The 19,413-nt window shown below is 39.3% G+C and overlaps 1 protein-coding gene across 2 annotated transcripts in view; it reads left to right on the top strand.

Moving 5' to 3' along the window:
* Positions 1-19,413, top strand: part of DCTN6-p27 (dynactin subunit 6) — a 59,780-nt gene that overhangs the window by 18,443 nt on the left and 21,924 nt on the right. For both annotated transcript variants that reach the window (XM_068225323.1, XM_067155639.2), the window contains exon 2: positions 9,458-9,628. In XM_068225323.1, coding sequence (XP_068081424.1) covers positions 9,528-9,628 — 101 coding nt within the window. In that variant the 5' untranslated portion in view covers positions 9,458-9,527. The remainder of the gene's footprint in view (positions 1-9,457; positions 9,629-19,413) is intronic.

The raw sequence follows: 19,413 nt of genomic DNA, 5'->3' as shown, positions 1-19,413 counted from the left end.
TCAGAAAACCCACCCAGATAGCCAACATGATCAGACAATATTCACTGCATCCTGGCTCTCACAAAAAGGTCCCTTTTTATAGTATGATACATAGAGCCTTGAACATTCCTATGTCCAAGAAAGAAATAAACACCATCTACACTTTAACACATGTTAATGGGATAGCAATTTCGTTGGCAGAATTCTCAATAGGATAAAAAAAACTCACCAGCATACTTAAAAAACAAAAGAAAGGGAATACTGACTTCGTCACCTTCACTTTCAACAGCAATAACCTATACCGAATATTTAAAAAAAAAAAAAAAAAAAAGAAAACAAAACAAAGAAAACCAGAACATTTGGAGTCAGGGGTCTACAAGTTGATGTGTAACCAGTGCGATGCCAGTTACATTGGACAGACTGGGAGAAACTTTCAAATCCGCTACAAGGAACATTTAAATGCAGCTAGATACAAAAGACTTCCTGCTATGAGTGGACACATGAAAGATCAGAATCACTCATTCTATAAAAGGGAACTTTATTAAACATTTTAGAAAATATTTATACAAACCTTGATCAAAAATCCACTCCCATCCATAATCTTAACGAAATCCAAGAAAAAACGAACATCCTGGTTGACACAATAATCGATAAAGATCTTAAACAAAGCTCAGTTAAGCCTGTCACAACACGCATTAACTGGTCCATCCTCTCATCCTTCCACTCACTCTCCTACCTCTCACCTGCCGTTTTCCCCACCCAACACAACATCAGAACGGTCGCCAGTCAGTGTGGAGGTCAACACCGACCCAACCTCATTTATACAAATGCAGGGCTGGAAGAAAGAGGAAGTGAGCAATAGTTTGCGACTCGTCATATTATCATTTACTCCTACTTCATTTTCTGTTCTCATACTCAACTTTTTGTTCTCACTTTTAGATCCTGGCTATACTTGTATTCTCCATGAAGAAATGTAATGTTTTTTCCAAAACTTCACTCCGTTTCCAGAAGCATGACAAATAGAACAACATGTAACAGTTTTCACAAGTTTAAAGTATGTCCTCTGGCCAACAAATAGTTGTATTAAATACGGTTGGACCCACACTTACAACTAAATTCGTCCAAGTTTGAAGCTATGTACATTTTAAACATAGATTTCCATTTCATTTGTTGATTGTATTTTATTTCAAGTTTTTATGTATCACTGCTTTTTGTATACGTCTTTTTTCATGTTCTTTTAGCTGATGATGACCTCTAGGCTAGGTTGAAACATGTCCTACGTAGCTTTCTAGAGAGACCATTTAACAAATGGCAAACTTGTATTGAACAGGTGGACTTTATACAATAAAATTCTTAGATACATTGTATGTTGTCACAGCCGTGTTTAGATGGTTTCATAAATGGCTATAACTTGGAAGTATAACTTACTTTCTGATTCTCCCTCATACTTTTACGGATTTCAGAGATGTCAACATGCCGGAATTTGGTCCCACAGGAGTTTTTTTACGTACCGGTAAATCTGACACAAGGCTATGTGTTTGAATACCTTTAAATACCACCGGACTGTGCCAGGAATAAACGTGCCAAGTTGGGTTCAGAAGGCCAGTGCCTCATCTGTCTGAGCCACTTAGCCTGGCAACCAAAGAAAGACAATGGCTACAAAGGGTATGAGTATGACAGACTCCCTGGGTCGGAAAAGAACAAGAGTAGGGAGGTCGGATAGGATAGATGGCTGGTACAAGTGGAACCAATGCCAGGACAAGCCAAGGGCACACTCCCAAGTCGAGAGCCCGTGGAGGCTTTTAGTTGTCTCTTACGCCAGGCAGAGGATACTGTGGGTGTATTGTACCATCCCCGCCCACAGGGGTCCGATGAAAGCCAAATTTATTACTGTCAATTAAATTGGTTACAGACCCATTCCTGCTTCCTTTGAATTAAATTCTCCTGTACAAGAGCATTTATAGCAGAAATAACTCTGTGAACTGTAACAATGAATAGGATTTAATATGTCTATCTGTAAGGAACACATTGTGATCATTCTCCTTTATTTTAAATGTAGCTTTATTACTTCCTATTAAACTGATAACGTAGAACTGGCTCTCCCGGCTATCTGTCCTCACTCCTCCGTGTGGGCTCAGACATCAGTTGGCCACCTTCTAGAGTTGTCCTGTCCAACCATTTGCAATCTCTCATAATTTATGTGTGTTGTTTGGCCCTAGATTTGTCAGTCTTCTAGTTCAAATTGGATGCTCATTTATTTTCATTCGGTTTTCTTGTACCATGCGAAATCAATGATCAAAATGAGAGGTGGGTTTCGACAAGATAACTTTCACTTTACAAAGGAAAAATTAAGTGTATTCTCCTAATTCAATACTTCATATAATTCCATCATTAGAAGGAGTAATCAAATTCAAACATGTTTCGATTCGTTTGAGCCATCTTCAGTGAAACAAAGGGGGACGGGGTCAAATTAATTTACATAATACAAGCTAAAAATGTGCCAAAAACATAATGAAGGAACAAAAGAAAAAACAAAAGAGAGACATGACAGAAATAAAAACATCACAATGTACAATATTTACATCATCATATATGGAGCAATAAACAATTGGTTGCGACAAAATTCAGTGAAGAAAGGTTAAAACAAAACATAATTGAATCTAAAAACTGTGTTAACATAAGAAGAAAAGAAATGGAAACAAATGATATAGATGGAAACGAACAATAAGTGCACATAGCGAGGTTGCGGTCCTCTTAGTCTAAAAATTTTTAGTTTATAACAATTAAAAACAGGATGAAATCACTGTGTCAGAAAAAAAATCTGGCCGAAAGTCTGCCTTTGTACAAACACCATCACATCAAATGGCTAGGAGGGGACGGGAGCAAAAAAGTTTGAGAAACCAAGCCTGAGACAATGTGCAGGCGAAATGCATGTGACATGTGATGGAAAAACGCCCATGAAATTTAAAACTTTAGAACAGCAGGATTCTCAATTTCTTCTCAATCTAGCGGTCCCATTTTCGTTTATTGTTTCACGATGTTGGCTGGTTTGTTTGCCTTATTTTAAAAGGTTGGGAGGGCCGCGACAGAATTTGAGAAGCTAACTGTAAGCGACCATAGTGGAAACCGTCAATGAAGTTCCAAAGGTGGTTGTCCTCTCAAAACGGCCTGGCCTTCTCAAAATTAACGGTCCTGTACAGGACCACTATGGGCACTTACAGTTTACCACGCATCTGTCATCCTCTATAACACAGCTCTTCAATTTTTGTCGCGGTCCTCCCGACCTTTTAAAATATGGCAAACTTATCAGCCAACATTGTGAAACAATAAACGAGAACGGAACCACTAGATTGAGAAAAAATTGAGAATCCTGCTGTTCTAAAGTTTTAAATTTCATCAGCATGTCTCCATCACTTGTCACATGCATTTCGCCTGCACGTTTTCTCAGGCTTGGTTTCTCAAAATTTTTCCCTCCTGCTCCCCTCCTAGCCATTTGGTGTGATGGTGTTTCTACAAAGGCAGACTTTCGGCCTGAATTTTTTTTTTTTTTTTTTGGCACAGTGATTTCATCCTGTTCTTAATTGTTATAAAACTAACATTTTTTAGAATATGAGGTCCGCAACCTCGCTATGTGCACTTATTGTTCGTTTCCATTTCTTTTCTTCTTACGTTAACACAGTTTTTAGATTCAATTATGTTTTGTTTTTACCTTTTTCCCCTGAATTTTGTCGCAGTGAATTGTTTATTGCTCCATATGATGCAAATATTGTACATTGTGCTTTTTTATTTCTGTCATGTCTCTCTTTTGTTTTTTCTTTTGTTCCTTCATTGTTTTTTGGCACATTATTAGCTTATATTATATAAATTACTTTAAACCCCCCTCCCTCCCTTTGTTTCACTGAAGATGGCTCAAACGAGTCGAAACATGTTTGAATTTGATTACTCCATCTAATAATGGAATTATATGATGTATTGAATTAATAGGAGAATACACTTAATTTTTCCTTCGTAAAGTGAAAACCCTTAATACGGAATGATTCTAATATCTTGTAAAAGAAAACTTTCGATAGTTCCTTTGTTAGGCCTCTTCCATACTGACATAACTTTAGTCTTGAAAATACTAATTTTCATGTCATACTCACTGCACCTATTTTCAAGTTCCAAGCTATTACATTGCAGGCTGTCAGCACAGTCTGCCGTTAAGACCAAATAATCGGCATAAGCCACTTAACTGAATTGCTCCCTGCCACTGCATACCTTTTATTAGATCAGTGCCATCCAAAATGCTTCACAGTGTGTATATCAATACTGGTATACGCATGTGCAGCTGCAGTGTGAAATAGAGTTGGGAATGGAGAGTTCTGTATGCACGCACTACTGATGGACATATGCTCCAGTCATTCCATTAGAAGTCCACTTGCTGTCGATCCAGGAAGGGTCCAGGGATATTTCAATAAATAATCATGACTACCTTTGCAAGTGAACGATTCTTTTCAGTATTAAAACTACATGAAGCAGGGTTGCGAGCAGGCATTTCAGATGAAAAATTGAGAAGTTCTTTACACTTGTCTGCAATACTTTGCACCTTATTTTATGACTGTGTGCTCGTGAAAACAAGACTAATTGAAAGGAAAATTACCATTTTTATTTTGTACATTAGCAAAGACATGCTAGTTTTATTGTTGTGTAAACGTAGATATATGTTTGCCAATGGAGAAACATACAAATAATCGTATTATTTAGCCTGTTGTTCAGGTTATTATACTAGACAGGTTTGCAAAATGAATAACTGGTTCGATAGAAGGCAGTTCGGGTTTAAGAAACATTAACCACTGAAGCTCAACTTGAAGGATTCCAGCAAGATATAGCAGATATCCTAGATTTATGAGGTCAAATGGACTGTGTCGCGATTGACCTGTCCAAGGCATTTGACAGGGTAGATCATGGGAGACTAATGGCAAAAATGAGTGCAATTGGACTAGACAAAAGAGTTGTTGAATGGAGGCTATAGTTCTATATAATAGAACTCAGAAAATTAGAAGCATTATCTGATCCTGTAATCATGAAGAGGGGAATTCCTCAAGGCAGTATTACTGGACCTGTGTATTTTCTTACATATGTAAATGCTATGAGTAAAGAAGTCGAATCAGTGGTAAGTCTTTTTGCGGATGATGTTATACTGTACAGAGTAATAAATAAGTTACAAGATTGTGAGAAACTGCAATACGACCTCGATAATGTTGTGAGATGGACAGCGGGTAATGGTATGATGATGAAGGGGGTTAAAAGTCAGGTTGTGAGTTTCACTAATAGGAAAAGTCCTCTCAGTTTTAATTACTGCATTGATGGGGAGAAAGTTTCTTATGGGGATCATAGTAAGTACCTAGGTGTTAAAAGGAAAGATCTTCTTTGGGGTAATCATATAAATATGATTGTAAATAAAGGGTGCAGATCTCTGTACAATGTTATGAGGGTATTTTGGGGTTGTAGTAAGGATGTAAAGGAGAGGGCATATATGTCTCTGATAAGACCCTAACTAGAGTATGGTTCCAGTGTATGTGACCCTCACCAGGATTACCTGATTCAAGAACTGGAAAAAATCCAAAGAATAGCAGCTCTACTTGTTCTAGGTGATTTCCGACAAAAGGAGATCATCTATGTAATTTATGAACAACAAAGATGAAGGGTTACAGACGTGTCTAACCCTTGTGAGTTCCTTGAACCAAAAACTCATTCTACCATCAATTCTCACCGTAACCCATTTGATTGCTTTTAATAACTACCTTTAGGCTAATTCCGTAATCCCTCAGTACAGGTAGCATCTTTTCTCTCTGTCCTTTGTAATATGCTTTCTGTAGATCTACGGAACATAAACATAATTTGTTAGTCCTCCTGTAGCATTTTTCATTTATCTAGTGCATGCTCAAAATCTGATCCTGACAGTCCCTCTGTGGTCTGAAACCACACTTGTTTCTTTCCAGCTTTCAACCATTATTCGCACTTTCCGTTTCAAAATGCTAGTGAACACCTTGCCTGGTATACATGTACCTCAATACTTATTGTAATCTTTCCAGTTCCTTTGCTTATAGATACATGCAATTACGGCTTTCGTCTAGTCAGAAGGTACCTTACTAACATTTCGTGCTAATCTTACTACTCTGTGAAGCCATTTCATCTCTGTCTTCCCTCTATATTTCACCGCTTAGGTTTAATTTAATCTATTCTTTCTTGTTCATGACAGCAGAGTTTATTTACAATGCTTTCAACTTCCACAAGCGTAATTTCACCAACATCATTGTCCTTCTCCCCATGAGCTTGATTGATCGTGATGTCAATAGAAATATTTCCTTTTACATTGAAAAGAGTTTCAAAATATTTCTTCCACCTGTCCAGTGAATCCCTGGAATCTACTATGAGTTCACCTGATTTATCGAAAATGCTATACGTGTCTTTTTTCCCTCCCTTTCTAAGATTATCACTCTCCAGAAAGTTTTCCTTGCTGCTAGGCTAAGCCTTTCCAGTTTATCAAAATCTTCCCATGACTTCTTGGATTCAGCATTTATGTTTGCTACCCATTCTCTTTCTATATCGTGCAGCTGGTTAGTGTCTGTAGTTTGGAACTTTTCACTAATCGTATCCATATACTTCTGTCTCATTTCCTCGTGCTGGAGATTCTTCACTCTTATTTATTGCAGACCGTATCATCGAAGAATATCTGCACATTCCTAACGTTACCTGAATTCAGAGTTGGTGTTGTCATGGATCTAGTGCCCCTACCCTCCCATGTGTAGTGGTGAATAGCCTTATACTTGAAGAACAAATTTATAATTGTTAACACCTTCACTCCCGTAGCGGTCGTTTCGAGTAGTGTGCTCCAATATGCTTGTGTTTTCGGAGACCAGCAGAGTTTGCTTTTCTTCCAGTAGAGGACTCGACACTGTTGAACCCTTCCTCTGTGGTTACAAGCCAACTTTGGTGTTTCTCATAGCAAGTGCTTGTTTAGTAGACAAAGCTTCAAACATGAGTAAACTTTGTTGTAAAAGGGTGATTCTGGAAGAAGAAATATGTGATATTTTGCACAATAACGATTCAAGTGGTGATCCAGTAGCTTCAGATAGTGAAAGTGAGAGTGATTATGTGCACCGTGAAAGCAGTGGAAGGGTGAATTAATCGAAACAGGAAGAATGACTCTTAGGTCTCCTTTCTATTGTCATTGGCTCTAATATTTACGATATGTTCGGGTGTAAGTAAAAGCTGTGAGGAAAACAATGATATGTCTGTTGTAAATATTTTTTCCTACAACGATTTCTTTAACCCCTTACCTCAGCATTAATTTTGCACGTGTTGCGTTTATACATTTTTAAAAACTTCAGATAATTTTTCATCACTAACAAACGTTCAAATATTGCCAATGGTTCGGGATTGTCCCCAAAGTTAGCGTGAATCGCACCATTGCTGGTAAAATTGAATCTGTTGCGCGGCCCTCCAAACGTAACCCAGTCAGTCTGAACATCTTCATATTCGTGTCTGTCGTCATGGAATTTATCACTTGATTTGGAAGAATAATTGTCACTTTCGTCTTCACTTTCATCGCAAAGTAAGAGCATTCACTCAATATCACTGCTAAATTACTTTGTTGTTTACACTCAAGGGTTTTAGCACGGAAACCATGTTACTTCGACTGCCGACCACACGGAAAACGTGTGTGCACGGCCACATGAATTCTACAAGGAATATGATATTCCATGGAAATGTAACACTTTGTTGCAAAATAAGGCCAGTAGTTGCCGGAAGTATCTATAAACTTCTGATGCTTATAAACGGTTCACGCAATTTGCAAATAATTACTTTGACAGTTATAAGTGGTTGACGCTGGGAACTGGGATGTAGAACTCAGCTGTCAAGTAGGTGGCCAGGCAGTGGCAGTGCTCATGCTGCTAGTAGTGAAAGTTTTAATCCCTTGCTGGCATAGGAGTCCAGTAATTGCTTCCTTCTGTACATACATACCCCACGCCATTCCATCTATACAGTGGGTCGGCGAATGAAGCTCCTCCACCAACTTCTGTCTTTGTACTTTTCTCCTTCTTTAATTTTGTCCCAGTCCCCTCCTCGTTGCTGAATGTCGTTTTTCACCGTGTCTGTATATCGCATCCTTGGCCGCCTTCTTGGTCTTGAATATTTTAACTGCAGATCGTACATTTTTCTGGGTGTGCGATTGGGATCCATCCTTCGCATTGACCATACCATTTGAGTCTACTCAGAGTTATGTTATCCTGCATTCTGCCAACCTGAGCTATGTCCCTGATGTTCTCATTATGAATTTTATCTCATCTTGTTTTGCCAACCATCGCTCGGATGCCTGAATCCTTGCTTCATTTTTTTCCTCATGGTCCAGCTCTCACTCCCACACCTTCTGTATCTTCCCCAAATTTACCCATCACCTTCTCATATCCTTCAGTTCTATTTCCAACTCACCAGGCTCGGTTGAGGTGCTGACCGCCTGACCCCAACTTGGCAGGTTCGATTCTGGTTCAGTCCGGTGGTATTTGAAGGTGCTCAAATACGACAGCCTCGTGTCAGTAGATTTACTGGCACGTAAAAGAACTCCTGCAGGACTAAATTCTGGCACCTCGGCACCTCCGAAAACTGTAAAAGTAGGTAGTGGGAAGTAAAGCAAATAACATTATTATCTTTACACAACTCTCATATTAAAATCGTTATCATCCTATTGTTGCTGTTGATCATAACTATGATGTCACTCAGTGTATCATGAAATTTGTCACCTTTATCCACATTTGCATCCTCACATGGTTTGCAATTCTTGTCCTAATTCCTCCAACTGTTAAATCTGCCAAAATCATTTGCTCCTTTACATACGTAACAGAAACTATGTTGCTGCAGTAATATTCCTGATGAATGGTCTTAGCCGACACTCTGCCCGTCCGTGTATAACACCAGTTAAGAACACTGTATAATCTCCTATCTCTTCCGTGTTCTCCCCCTTTGCCTGAATATCATTAACTCCTAACACATGCAGATGATCCTCTTTGCTGACTCTGCTGTTCTTTCTTCCATTAGCCGCATTAATATTAATAGTATGTATTTTATGTGGTGGGACGCCATCTGGTGTTGCACTTGTCGTCCATGTGAGGTCATAGATTTTTATTTGTACTTCATGCTAGTATGTAAAACCACTATCTTGGCACCAACGGTATAGTGTTGCTACTTAACGGTTGGCGCAATCACAATACAGTGGCAGAGTTATTTCGGTATCCAGAATGTTAAGATACTTGGATATGAAACACCCCATATACGATAAACTGTCTTGGCAACCTGTGCTCTTTTTATTATTATAATTTTTTTGCCCTGTACATGTATTTCATCTGCTTTGTGTATTTTAGCAATATATGAAAGAAACATTATTTTATAATTATATGTGCTGTTGTACAGTAGTTATGGAATTTTATTTTGTTACCAGTGTGAAGATTGCCCCTGGTGCTGTGGTGTGCAATGAATGTGAACTTCGAGGTGACATTACCATTGGCAGCATGACTATAATTCACCCACGGGCAGCTATCGTTGCTGAAGCCGGGCCAATCATAATTGGCGAGAACAACCTCATTGAAGAGCAGGCAGTTATCATAAACAGGTAAGAAACTAGAGTCACTCTCTGAAAGATTCAGCTACTCGCTTGGAGGAGGTTATGGAAAACTGGCAGTTCTGAGTGCTCGGTCAGAAAACTCAGTTGACTTAAGTAATGATACGAAAATGTGCAAATGATTGTTGTTGTTCTTGTTGTTGTTGTAACAACATTGACATTTCACCGTTTTCTTTCTTGCCCTCTCTTCACTTTGCCGTTCTCCCCTTGGAGTGCTGCTGGCCAATGGTTTTACGTGGCTGCCAATATAACAAATACATAATGCACTAAATGCATTGTGGACGAACATTACTGTTAATACTTGTTAATGGTCCCTGTCGGTTACTCTTAGCGACAGGCTTAGGTTAGAGTTTGGTTAGGTCATACAGTGAGTATTATACTTATTACCCACGAACCTACTACGCTGGCGTAGCAGGGGGAGAGGTGATACTCCCACGTGGCGGATAGGGGGGTTCTAACTGGCTTACCGGCAGACTTTAGGGAAATAAAATACTTCTCGTGGACCAAACATACAACCCCCCTGTGGGTGGGGGACGCAGATGAAGAATACACCCATGGTATCCCCTGCCTGTCGTAAGAGGCGATTAAAAGGGGCAACCAAGGGATGATTTTATTAGAATCATGAAACTAATTGTGATATTTACCACCATGCGGGGAACACCATGGGTCGCTTTTACTTGCGCGTAGTACCACTATGTTAGGTAGCAAATAGTTTGTGATTAGTAGCAATAGAGTACGTTGCCGGCTTCTACAGTACCTGTGATTCGTACCCCTATTTGCGCAACACCATGGGATTAGCGACACCATGTTTCTGCCTTGTCTATGCTTAGTACCCACTATGTGAGGAACACCACTGGATAGTGCGGGTCTCTGTGGTTAGTCCACTTATATGAGGAACACCATAGGTCTGCATTGCCAGTATAGGTTTGTGTTGCGTGTAAATAGTGCCGCAGTGTGCGAAACCCATAAGTCTGTGTTACGTGTGCGAATTTCATTACCTGTGAGTAGTACCATACTGTGTGGAATACCGCGAGTCTATGCTACTTTTGATTAGTACCGCAACATGATAAATAGCATCGTTCTATTTTCCTAGTGATAAGTATCATTTTGAGGGGCCGATGACCTGGATTTTGGACCCGTTTCAACTACAAGTATTATGCTTTAGATGCAATCCCTTGGTCAGTAATACTATTATTTAACACTAGTTTCTGGATATGTGGGGCATTGCGGGTCGGATTCACTGATTGTTTTAACTTCATATCCATCCATTCGTTCTTCGCCCTCTTGTTTTCGAATCTGGTCAGTGGAAGATTCTAGATTTTAAATGGTCATAACATTTTGTTTCATTTCATACCATTAGGGGCCGATGACCTTGATGTTAGGCCCCTTTAAACCACAATCATCATCATCATATACTTATTACTGTTGATGTCAAAACTACTGATAATGATGATTAGGTTTTTGTGTTTAACAAAATTACTAATAGTGACTGGTTAGGTCTGTTTGAAAATCACAAAGCGCACCAATCATGTCCATCATGGTATCAGTTGAAGCTTTTAAAGGTAGGAAAGGAAGAGTTATTAGGGAATGGAATAATTTATCAAGGGAAATTTCCAATCATTTAAGAAAAGTCTAGGTAGACTTGCGCGACAGCTCTAAATTCAGATCAGCGATGATTGATTTATTGATTGATTCATTCATTTTCTTTTCATAACTGGTATTTTGAGATACAAACAGTATTTTGAAATGCCTAACCTTTCCTACCCCCTATCATAATAATAATAATAATAATAATAATAATAATAATAATAATAATCATTGTATGGCCAGATATTTTGATTTCTTGCCATCTAAGCTGCCTGCATGTCGGTTTTGACATTCTGTTTTATTTTGTCAGATGATAGAAAAATGGATATTTGTTGGACAATCCATGGTCAAGTTCGTCAATTAATTTTGGGTAAAAGTGTTAAATGTGTTTTTCTTGTGATTATAGTGTCTGTTTTTATACTATACTTAGCCCATTTATGCCCAGTGTTGTGTTTTTGCAACATTTGTCTTCCATCTGCTTAACAGCATGTAGGTAGTATTATAATGAAGAACAACAGGATCTATCAGTTCCAGCTACAATTTGAATGTCAATTCAGCATCGCAGGCAGTGAATTGAGAATCCATTGTTACAATCGAAATGGCAGTGGACTGTTGTAAACTTGTGTCTATGGAAATGGAAGGTAGTAAGCGCGTGCTGTTACAAAAACGGTAAGTTATCATTGAAGTTCACAAATAGTGAATAACAAAACTTAAATTAACAAGTATACAGCTTGTGAGATTTGTATTTATATTCTTCTGCTCGCAAATTGACTTAGAACACGAGCGTTGTGTTTTTGCAACACTGGGCAGATACGATGCCATTCAAAACTACAGTATATATTTATTTTACACAAACTTGATTGTCCATGAAATTCTCCCTGTATTGGAAGAAAATGAAGTTGTCGACAAGGCTCATAGCATTGATATGTTCATTGCTCCACCTGATGTAAATGAAGATAGCTTTGACGAAGACTTTGGTGGGACATTCGATAAGCTTACTGGAAGACAGCTAGCTGCAGAGACCGAAACTGTTCTTAGAGGTGCAGATGAGGCCGTTGTTATAAGTGATGAGTGCAAGGATAGTGTGTTCAAATTGTCGTACAGTAATTCTAGTGCCGTGAGCGGGAAGGTAAACAATGGCAGGGAAATTCCTACAATGCATGCTTCTGCTAATTCTTCTCTTACCTTGGTCACGAAACCGCAAAGAAAAAAGACAGTTGAGACTACAAGCAATTGTCAGAAATGGCAGAATGAGGACTTGCCACGTCAAAATTACATAAGAAATAAAGGTCTACAAAATGAACCTCTAATTTATAGACCCCAGTTTATTGATCAGCCATATACTCCATTCCAAATGTTCCAGTTATATTTTACAGACAAACTTCTTGACATTATTGTAAAGGAAAGTGTGAAGTATGCTGTTCAGAAGGGAAAGACAAACTTTCAGCTTTCCATTGAGGAACTCAAAGTGTGTTTTGGTATTTTAATTCTGAGTGGTTATGTACCTGTACCTCGAAGGAGGATGTATTGGGATAAACGACCCGACACAAGAAACAAGGCTGTGATTAATTCTATGAGGCTAAATCGTTTTGAGGAGGTTATGCGTTATCTCCATTTGAATGACAATACGTCTCTAGACACGAGGGACAAAATATCAAAACTCAGGCCATACCTATATTCACTTGAAACTCGTTTCTAGAGTACACCATTTGGCTTAAATCAGTCTAGCTGTCTGCGATGAAGCCATGATTCCCTATTATGGGCGCCACGGTTTGAAGCAGCATAAAAAAGGTAAGCCCATCCGCTTTGGGTATAAAGTTTGGTGCCTCAATCAACCCCTGGGATATCTGATTGATCTTGATATATACCAAGGAGCAAAAGGCCCTTAAAACTGTTACAAGGAAAGGTTCGGTTTAGGTGGTAGTGTACTTCTAAAATTCACCGAAAGTCTTCCACGGGACATAGCCGCGATTGTACTTCCACACTATATGTTTGCTGACAATTACTTCATCAGCCTAAAAGTAGTTGAAGAATTACACAAACCTTGGCATTGGTATTACAGGAACTATTAGAAGTAACAGAACTGACAAGTGTCCTCTAAAAGATATCTCTGTTATCAAGAAAGAAGAACAGAGAACGTTTGACATGAGATGTGACAGCAAGAAACTACTTGTGTGCAGATGGAATGACAATTCTGTTGTAACTCTGGTATCGAACCGTGATGGTGTTTATCCAGTAGGAACAGCAATCATATTCCTTCAGTGAAAAGAAGAAAATCTCGATTCCTCACCCTTTACTAATAAAACCATACAACAAGAACATGGGTGGAACTAACAGAATGGACCAAAACGTTAGTACTTACAGAGTAAACATACACTCAAAGAAGTGGTGGTAGCCCATATTTCTTTGGGGTATTGATGTGTCAATCCAAAATGCCTGGATTTTGCACAGGATTTCAACTAAATCTAGTGGAGTTAGTTCTATCGATCTCCTAGAATTTCGACGTTGCATAGCATTAACTTTACTACACACGCATGGAACGCCCAGAGTGAGACATGGTCCAGTTGCTACTCCTACCAGTGCTAGAGTGTCAACTGAGCTTCGTTTCAATAACATCGGACACTTAACCTGAAACTCATTGCAAGAGAACGCGGTGTGCCTTTTGCAAGTCAGCTACTAAAAATCGATCTGTGAAATGCAGAGTAGCTCTTCACAATAACTGTTTCAGAGAATTTCACTTCCGGAAGGGACAGTAAAAATGACACTTCCTTCCAGCAAATTTTTGGTATTGTTCGTATTTATTTGTGAATATACATGTTCATTGTGTACCGGTAAAAGAGCCCGACTCTCAGATTATATTTTAAAGTAAGTAAGAATATAGTTCTCAGGGCTAAAACTGGGTGACTAGTAGCTAGGGCTCGGTACAGGAGGTAGGGTCCTGTCTACAAGAAGACTTTGACTGAACATGAGTTTATTCATATAAGACATGAAATTGCACATCACCTCCAGGTAGATATAAGCTATCTTCCACATAGTCCTATAATATGGTTCGGATTCTCCAGTTCACCAAGCCGAGCAGGTTGGAACACGTTCCAGAAGATTCCAGGGACTCCGTACAGAAGCAGCTGGACTGTCTGGGTTGGTAGAAGGTAGAGATGCCTCGAACTTTCGAGGCCCAGGTTGAACCCTGATGATCCAGGTGATGTTGCAGTTTATTACCTCAGTCCAACATGACAGAGGGTTGATGTCTCCAAGGTCACTCGCAGTACTGATAAATCTGAGTTCATGAAAACCTTGGGTGATTAACCTATTGGCGAAGTCACTGGTTATTATTTGTCAAGACTTTCAAAATTTAACACTCGTAAAATGATCTGTCTCTGTATACGAGGATTATGAACACTTTCAAAGTTCACCACTAGCAAAGTCCTCGTCTCTGAATAAATACTGGCAAACAAAACACAAGTCCCTTCTCATGAAACTATGACCAAATTTAAAGTTCATCACTGGCGAAGGTACAAGTCTCTTAATGAACACGGACGAAAAACATAAGTCCATCCACATGAAAATCTGAACAGATTTAAAGTTCATCACTGACGAAATTTATAAAGTTTTGAATCAACACTGGCGAATGTACAAGTCTTTGAGTGAACAAGGACGAAAAACACAAGTCCATCCACATGAATAAATTTACAGTCTATCACTGGCGAAATTTATAAGTCTTTGAATCAACACTGGCGAATGTACAAGTCTTTGAGTGAACATGTACGAAAAACACAAGTGCAATTATGAATTTAACACACGTAAATAATACAAGTCCATTTCATGAATAATTGGAAAAATGCCAGTCTCGAACACCTGTAAATATTGTAAGTTCAATTATGAAGACTTAGAAAATGTTCTTTAACACTCGAAATATTGCAAGTCCACTTGAGAATAATTGGAAGAATTCGTTCTCCTACACTCGAAGAAAATACAAGTTCACTTTATGAATACTTAGAAAATGACAGAGTTCCTCGTCGGGACTGTCACTACACGACGAAAGTAGCAGCGAGAGTGTCCACGCTGACTACTCAGCTGTAACTGAGTGAACAGGCTACAGTGGGCCCTCCTTTTATTCGATCCGGGACGTCTACGTCACAATACGGCTTGACTGAATATCTCCTGAATCCCTTGATGGATTTACTTCAAACTCGAGCATTGCGACGTTCAGGTGATCGCAAACAAGATGACATATCGCTCAAGCCGCTAGCATAATTATTACGGGAGTTACAAAATTTTCCCCGTCGAACAATCTGGAAGATGTGACGTGGAATCTAGAATATACGAGTCCAGGCTGGGAACACGTGCTGTGACGGGCGGGCGGTCTAGCTAGCCCCTGTGGCTACGTCACGGCTCACAGCTGTCCTTCACTCGCTTGCTTGCCCTGCTGACAGTAAACAAACCAGGCGTGCTCAGAACATCACGCGTGATAATTAAATGTTATTTATACTAAAAAATACTCATGTACAGGTCGTAACCGGTACAATTGTGTGGGAAAAATCTTCACACAGACATTTTTTATCAATTTCACTGAAAATGTCAGCTTTACTAATAGTAGATTGTGTCTAAACGGTAACTTTCTACATGGACTTCATTTAGGTTCTGGATCTGCCCAGTGTTGCATTTTTGCAATTTTGAAATTTTGAACACAGAGCTTTATTACTGTGTAATTTTGAGTTATTTATGTTTATTCTTAACCAAGTAGTCAAATTTGTAAAAATTATCAAAATAGTAAAAAGAAGTTCTGGGTGTAAATGGGCTAATCAAAATTTTGTTGAAAATTTAAGTGGTCCACAAGCATCTAGTATCCCCCTGCGACAGCAGCGCGTTCTACGTTCAATAGTGGACAAGACTTGTTACCAGAGATCTTGTGTATGCTGATATTGTACGACTTGGAGTGCCAAATGGACTTTCTTCTGCCTTTCAAAATTTATCTGCCAGGTTTGAAGCTGCGATCTTGTGATCTGGAGGCCACCACTGATCCACGGAGAGAACTTTGATCTACCATGTAGTATTTTCTTGTTCCATTAAAATATGCCATGGCACCCAACCTTGTAAAGAAATAGTCCTTAATTTCCTAATTTGTCCACAGGTAGAGCTGTGTGACACTTTCTGCATAACATAGACTGTTGGATTAACAGGCACTGAACGTACATTTATTAAATATATGCACTGATAAACCCTAAGCACAGTAACTTTTTCCCCAACACAGAGAAATGCCCAGTCTGTTCCACCACCATCCATTTTAGTCATTGTGGGCACTTTTGTACTTAAATGACAGAGATAGAGTTCAGTGATGAAAACATATTTTTATATCGCATACCTCAGACCATGCTGAGCAACATTACAGAGAGTTAACTTCTAAAATTCAGCCTGCAATAATTGTTAACGTTATGCAGGGCGATATTCTCAAGCTTATGCATAGATTTCAACAGCCTGCTGATGGAAGATGAGTGGAGACTTCCCAGTGACTCACAACTATAACTTACAAAGCCAGTGACATACTAACCTGGCTTGCCTGGTAGCAGTTGAAGCTGATGTAATGATCATACGCGCGCGCCTATTTCCTCTTTGCTTCTTAAGTGATAGATTCTCGTTATGGCTTATCAGCTGACTACTGAACACCGTATTTTCATGTGTTGCTAATTCTAAAAAGGAAAATCAGCTGTAAGAGCAAGGGAATGTCGGGTTGAGTTTCCCAGGGGACGAGTTCCAACATGTGATGGAATAAGAAAAATAATGAATAAATACAAATGTGGGGGCAGTATGGCCAACCTTAGCAGAACTCTGCTGTATATAGCAGAAGAGATGTTTTGGTGAGAGAGTGGACTGTATATTGCAGAATGCTAAAATATAACAGAATTTCCTCGAATTTCATCACAAAATAATTGTTCATTGCTGTTCTTTTATTTACATTCTCAATAGTAAGTGTTCCTTTTAGTCTGATTAAACTTTGCTTAATTCAGTTTTAACTCGAGGTTACTAATCTCTCCCACAACAAACCTTATCACTAACCATTCATCTGTGTGACTACACAAATAAATTGCCAGTATCTGTAATAGTTACCTTTATACACTTAATAAAAGTAACCTAAAACTTTAAAATATGCATATCGGGCAAGTTGGGCATGCAGTTCGGGGTGCGCAGCTGTGAGCTTGCATCCGGAAGATAGTGAGTTCGAGTCCCACTGTCGGGAGTCTTGAAGATGGTTTTCCATGGTTTCTCATTTTCTCACCAGGCAAATGCTGTGGCTGTACCTTAATTAAGGCCACGGCCGCTTCCTTCCCACTTCTAGCCCTTTCCTATCCCATCGTCGCCATAAGAGTATCTGTATCGATGCTGCGTAACGCAAATTGTAAAATAAAACAGAAAAAAACGCATGGTACAAGCAGACTATTCTATTTTCAAAGTGTTAAAAGTCATCACTGCATGGAAAGCACTTGTTCGATTCTTGGTCAGTGCACACATCTCCATTATAAGCAATACTCTTTCAATACGTTCAGAGGAGAAAATCTCTCAAATTTTCTTTCTTTTACCCTGTTCTGGGTACAATTTCTCTACCAATGCATTTTCTCTCAAAACATCAGTCAGCATGACTCATAATGACCACAGCAGATTTCATTGTGAAATTAAAAACTGGAGATGGTCACCAGAAGATTCGGCTTCCTCATAAACGAAGCTTAGATGTATTACCTCATTGTGACTCGAAGGCAAGGTCAATTTGCTCCACAGCTCCAGTCACTGCGCATGGGAGATCGGTCCTACGGGATAGTTTGTGAATTCTGTCAGGATCCAGGCAATAAACTTACCTTTCTGCAGCTTAACAATGATGCTCCACTCCACAAATCTCTCAAAACAGTTCAAGATTTGGCTGTACAATACCCTGATCCAGCCTGTTGTTGTGGAGTATCCGAAAGCAGGACTTTGCGAAAGAACTTCGGTCCAGTATTGTATGCAAACATGGGTGAATGGAGGATCAGATGCAATCATGAGCTGGAGTAACTGTACCAAGATGTCAACACAGCAGGGACTGCAGTGGTCTGGACATGTAGCTAGGGTGGAAGACCACAGATGGTCACAGAATCTCCTGCATTTCATCTCCACAGGTAGGAGATCTATGGATAGACGAATGAAGAGATAGAGTGTTAGCCTGCATGAGTATCTACAACAGTCAGCGATAGACATAGATGGATGGCTGTTGGCAGCGATGGATAGAACACGATGGAGGAGGTGACTTGTAGCAGTGCACGATCTGTTGGGCCTGATCACATAAAATATATAAAATAAATAATTTGCTGTACTGTATATTCTGTAAATGTGGTTTTTTGTTCATGTTTCCAATAATTTTGTGCGTAGATTACCTGTATTAATGCCTCTCACGATTTACTTTCACACTTAGCTCAGTATCATGCATATTCGTAGAAGCCTTGCATCATACTGAGCTAGGTGTGAAAGTAAATGGAGTCATCATAAACAATATTAGATGTGACAGGTCTTCATGGACTGCTAGGGTCTAAACATCAGTACCATTTAGCAGAAGCAGACGTGAAGGTGCATCCATTTCATTAAACATGGTAATTAAAACATTGAACAAATAAGTCAGTTCACATACTTCGGACAATCTGGACACTGAAAAAGAGATCAGATGCAGTATTGAGATTTCTAGATCAAAGTTATTCTTACTGTGATGATGATCTAAGCCTCAAACTTAGGCAAAAGCTGGTCAACACTGCTTTATGGAGTAGACACGTGGACTGTTAAAGCTTCCTCCATGGACAGATTAGAGTTCTTTGAAATATGGTTACGCAGGAGAATGCTCAGAATACCCTGGACACATTTTGTAACAAATAATGAAGTGTCAATGTTATCTAGAGTAGAGCAAGAGCTGGCAAATATCATCAAATCTAGGAAAACAGCTTATGTTCTTTGAGGTAGAAAGTACAGGCTTCTACACCTGATATTACAAAGCACGAGGAATGCATAGACCACTGATTTCATGGCTCCTAACCGTCAAAGACTGGACTGCAGCAACACCACCAAACAACTCTTCAGGTTAGCTAAAGAAATGCTTGCTTTGTCCAGGTTGATCGTCAACATCTGGGGAACCCAGATATGGCACTTGAAGGAATGCCTCTCTGTTTGTAACCTGT

Source organism: Anabrus simplex, chromosome 1, assembly GCF_040414725.1.
Source record: "Anabrus simplex isolate iqAnaSimp1 chromosome 1, ASM4041472v1, whole genome shotgun sequence".
NCBI lineage: Eukaryota > Metazoa > Arthropoda > Insecta > Orthoptera > Tettigoniidae > Anabrus > Anabrus simplex.
This window is presented reverse-complemented; position numbering and strand designations above follow the sequence as displayed.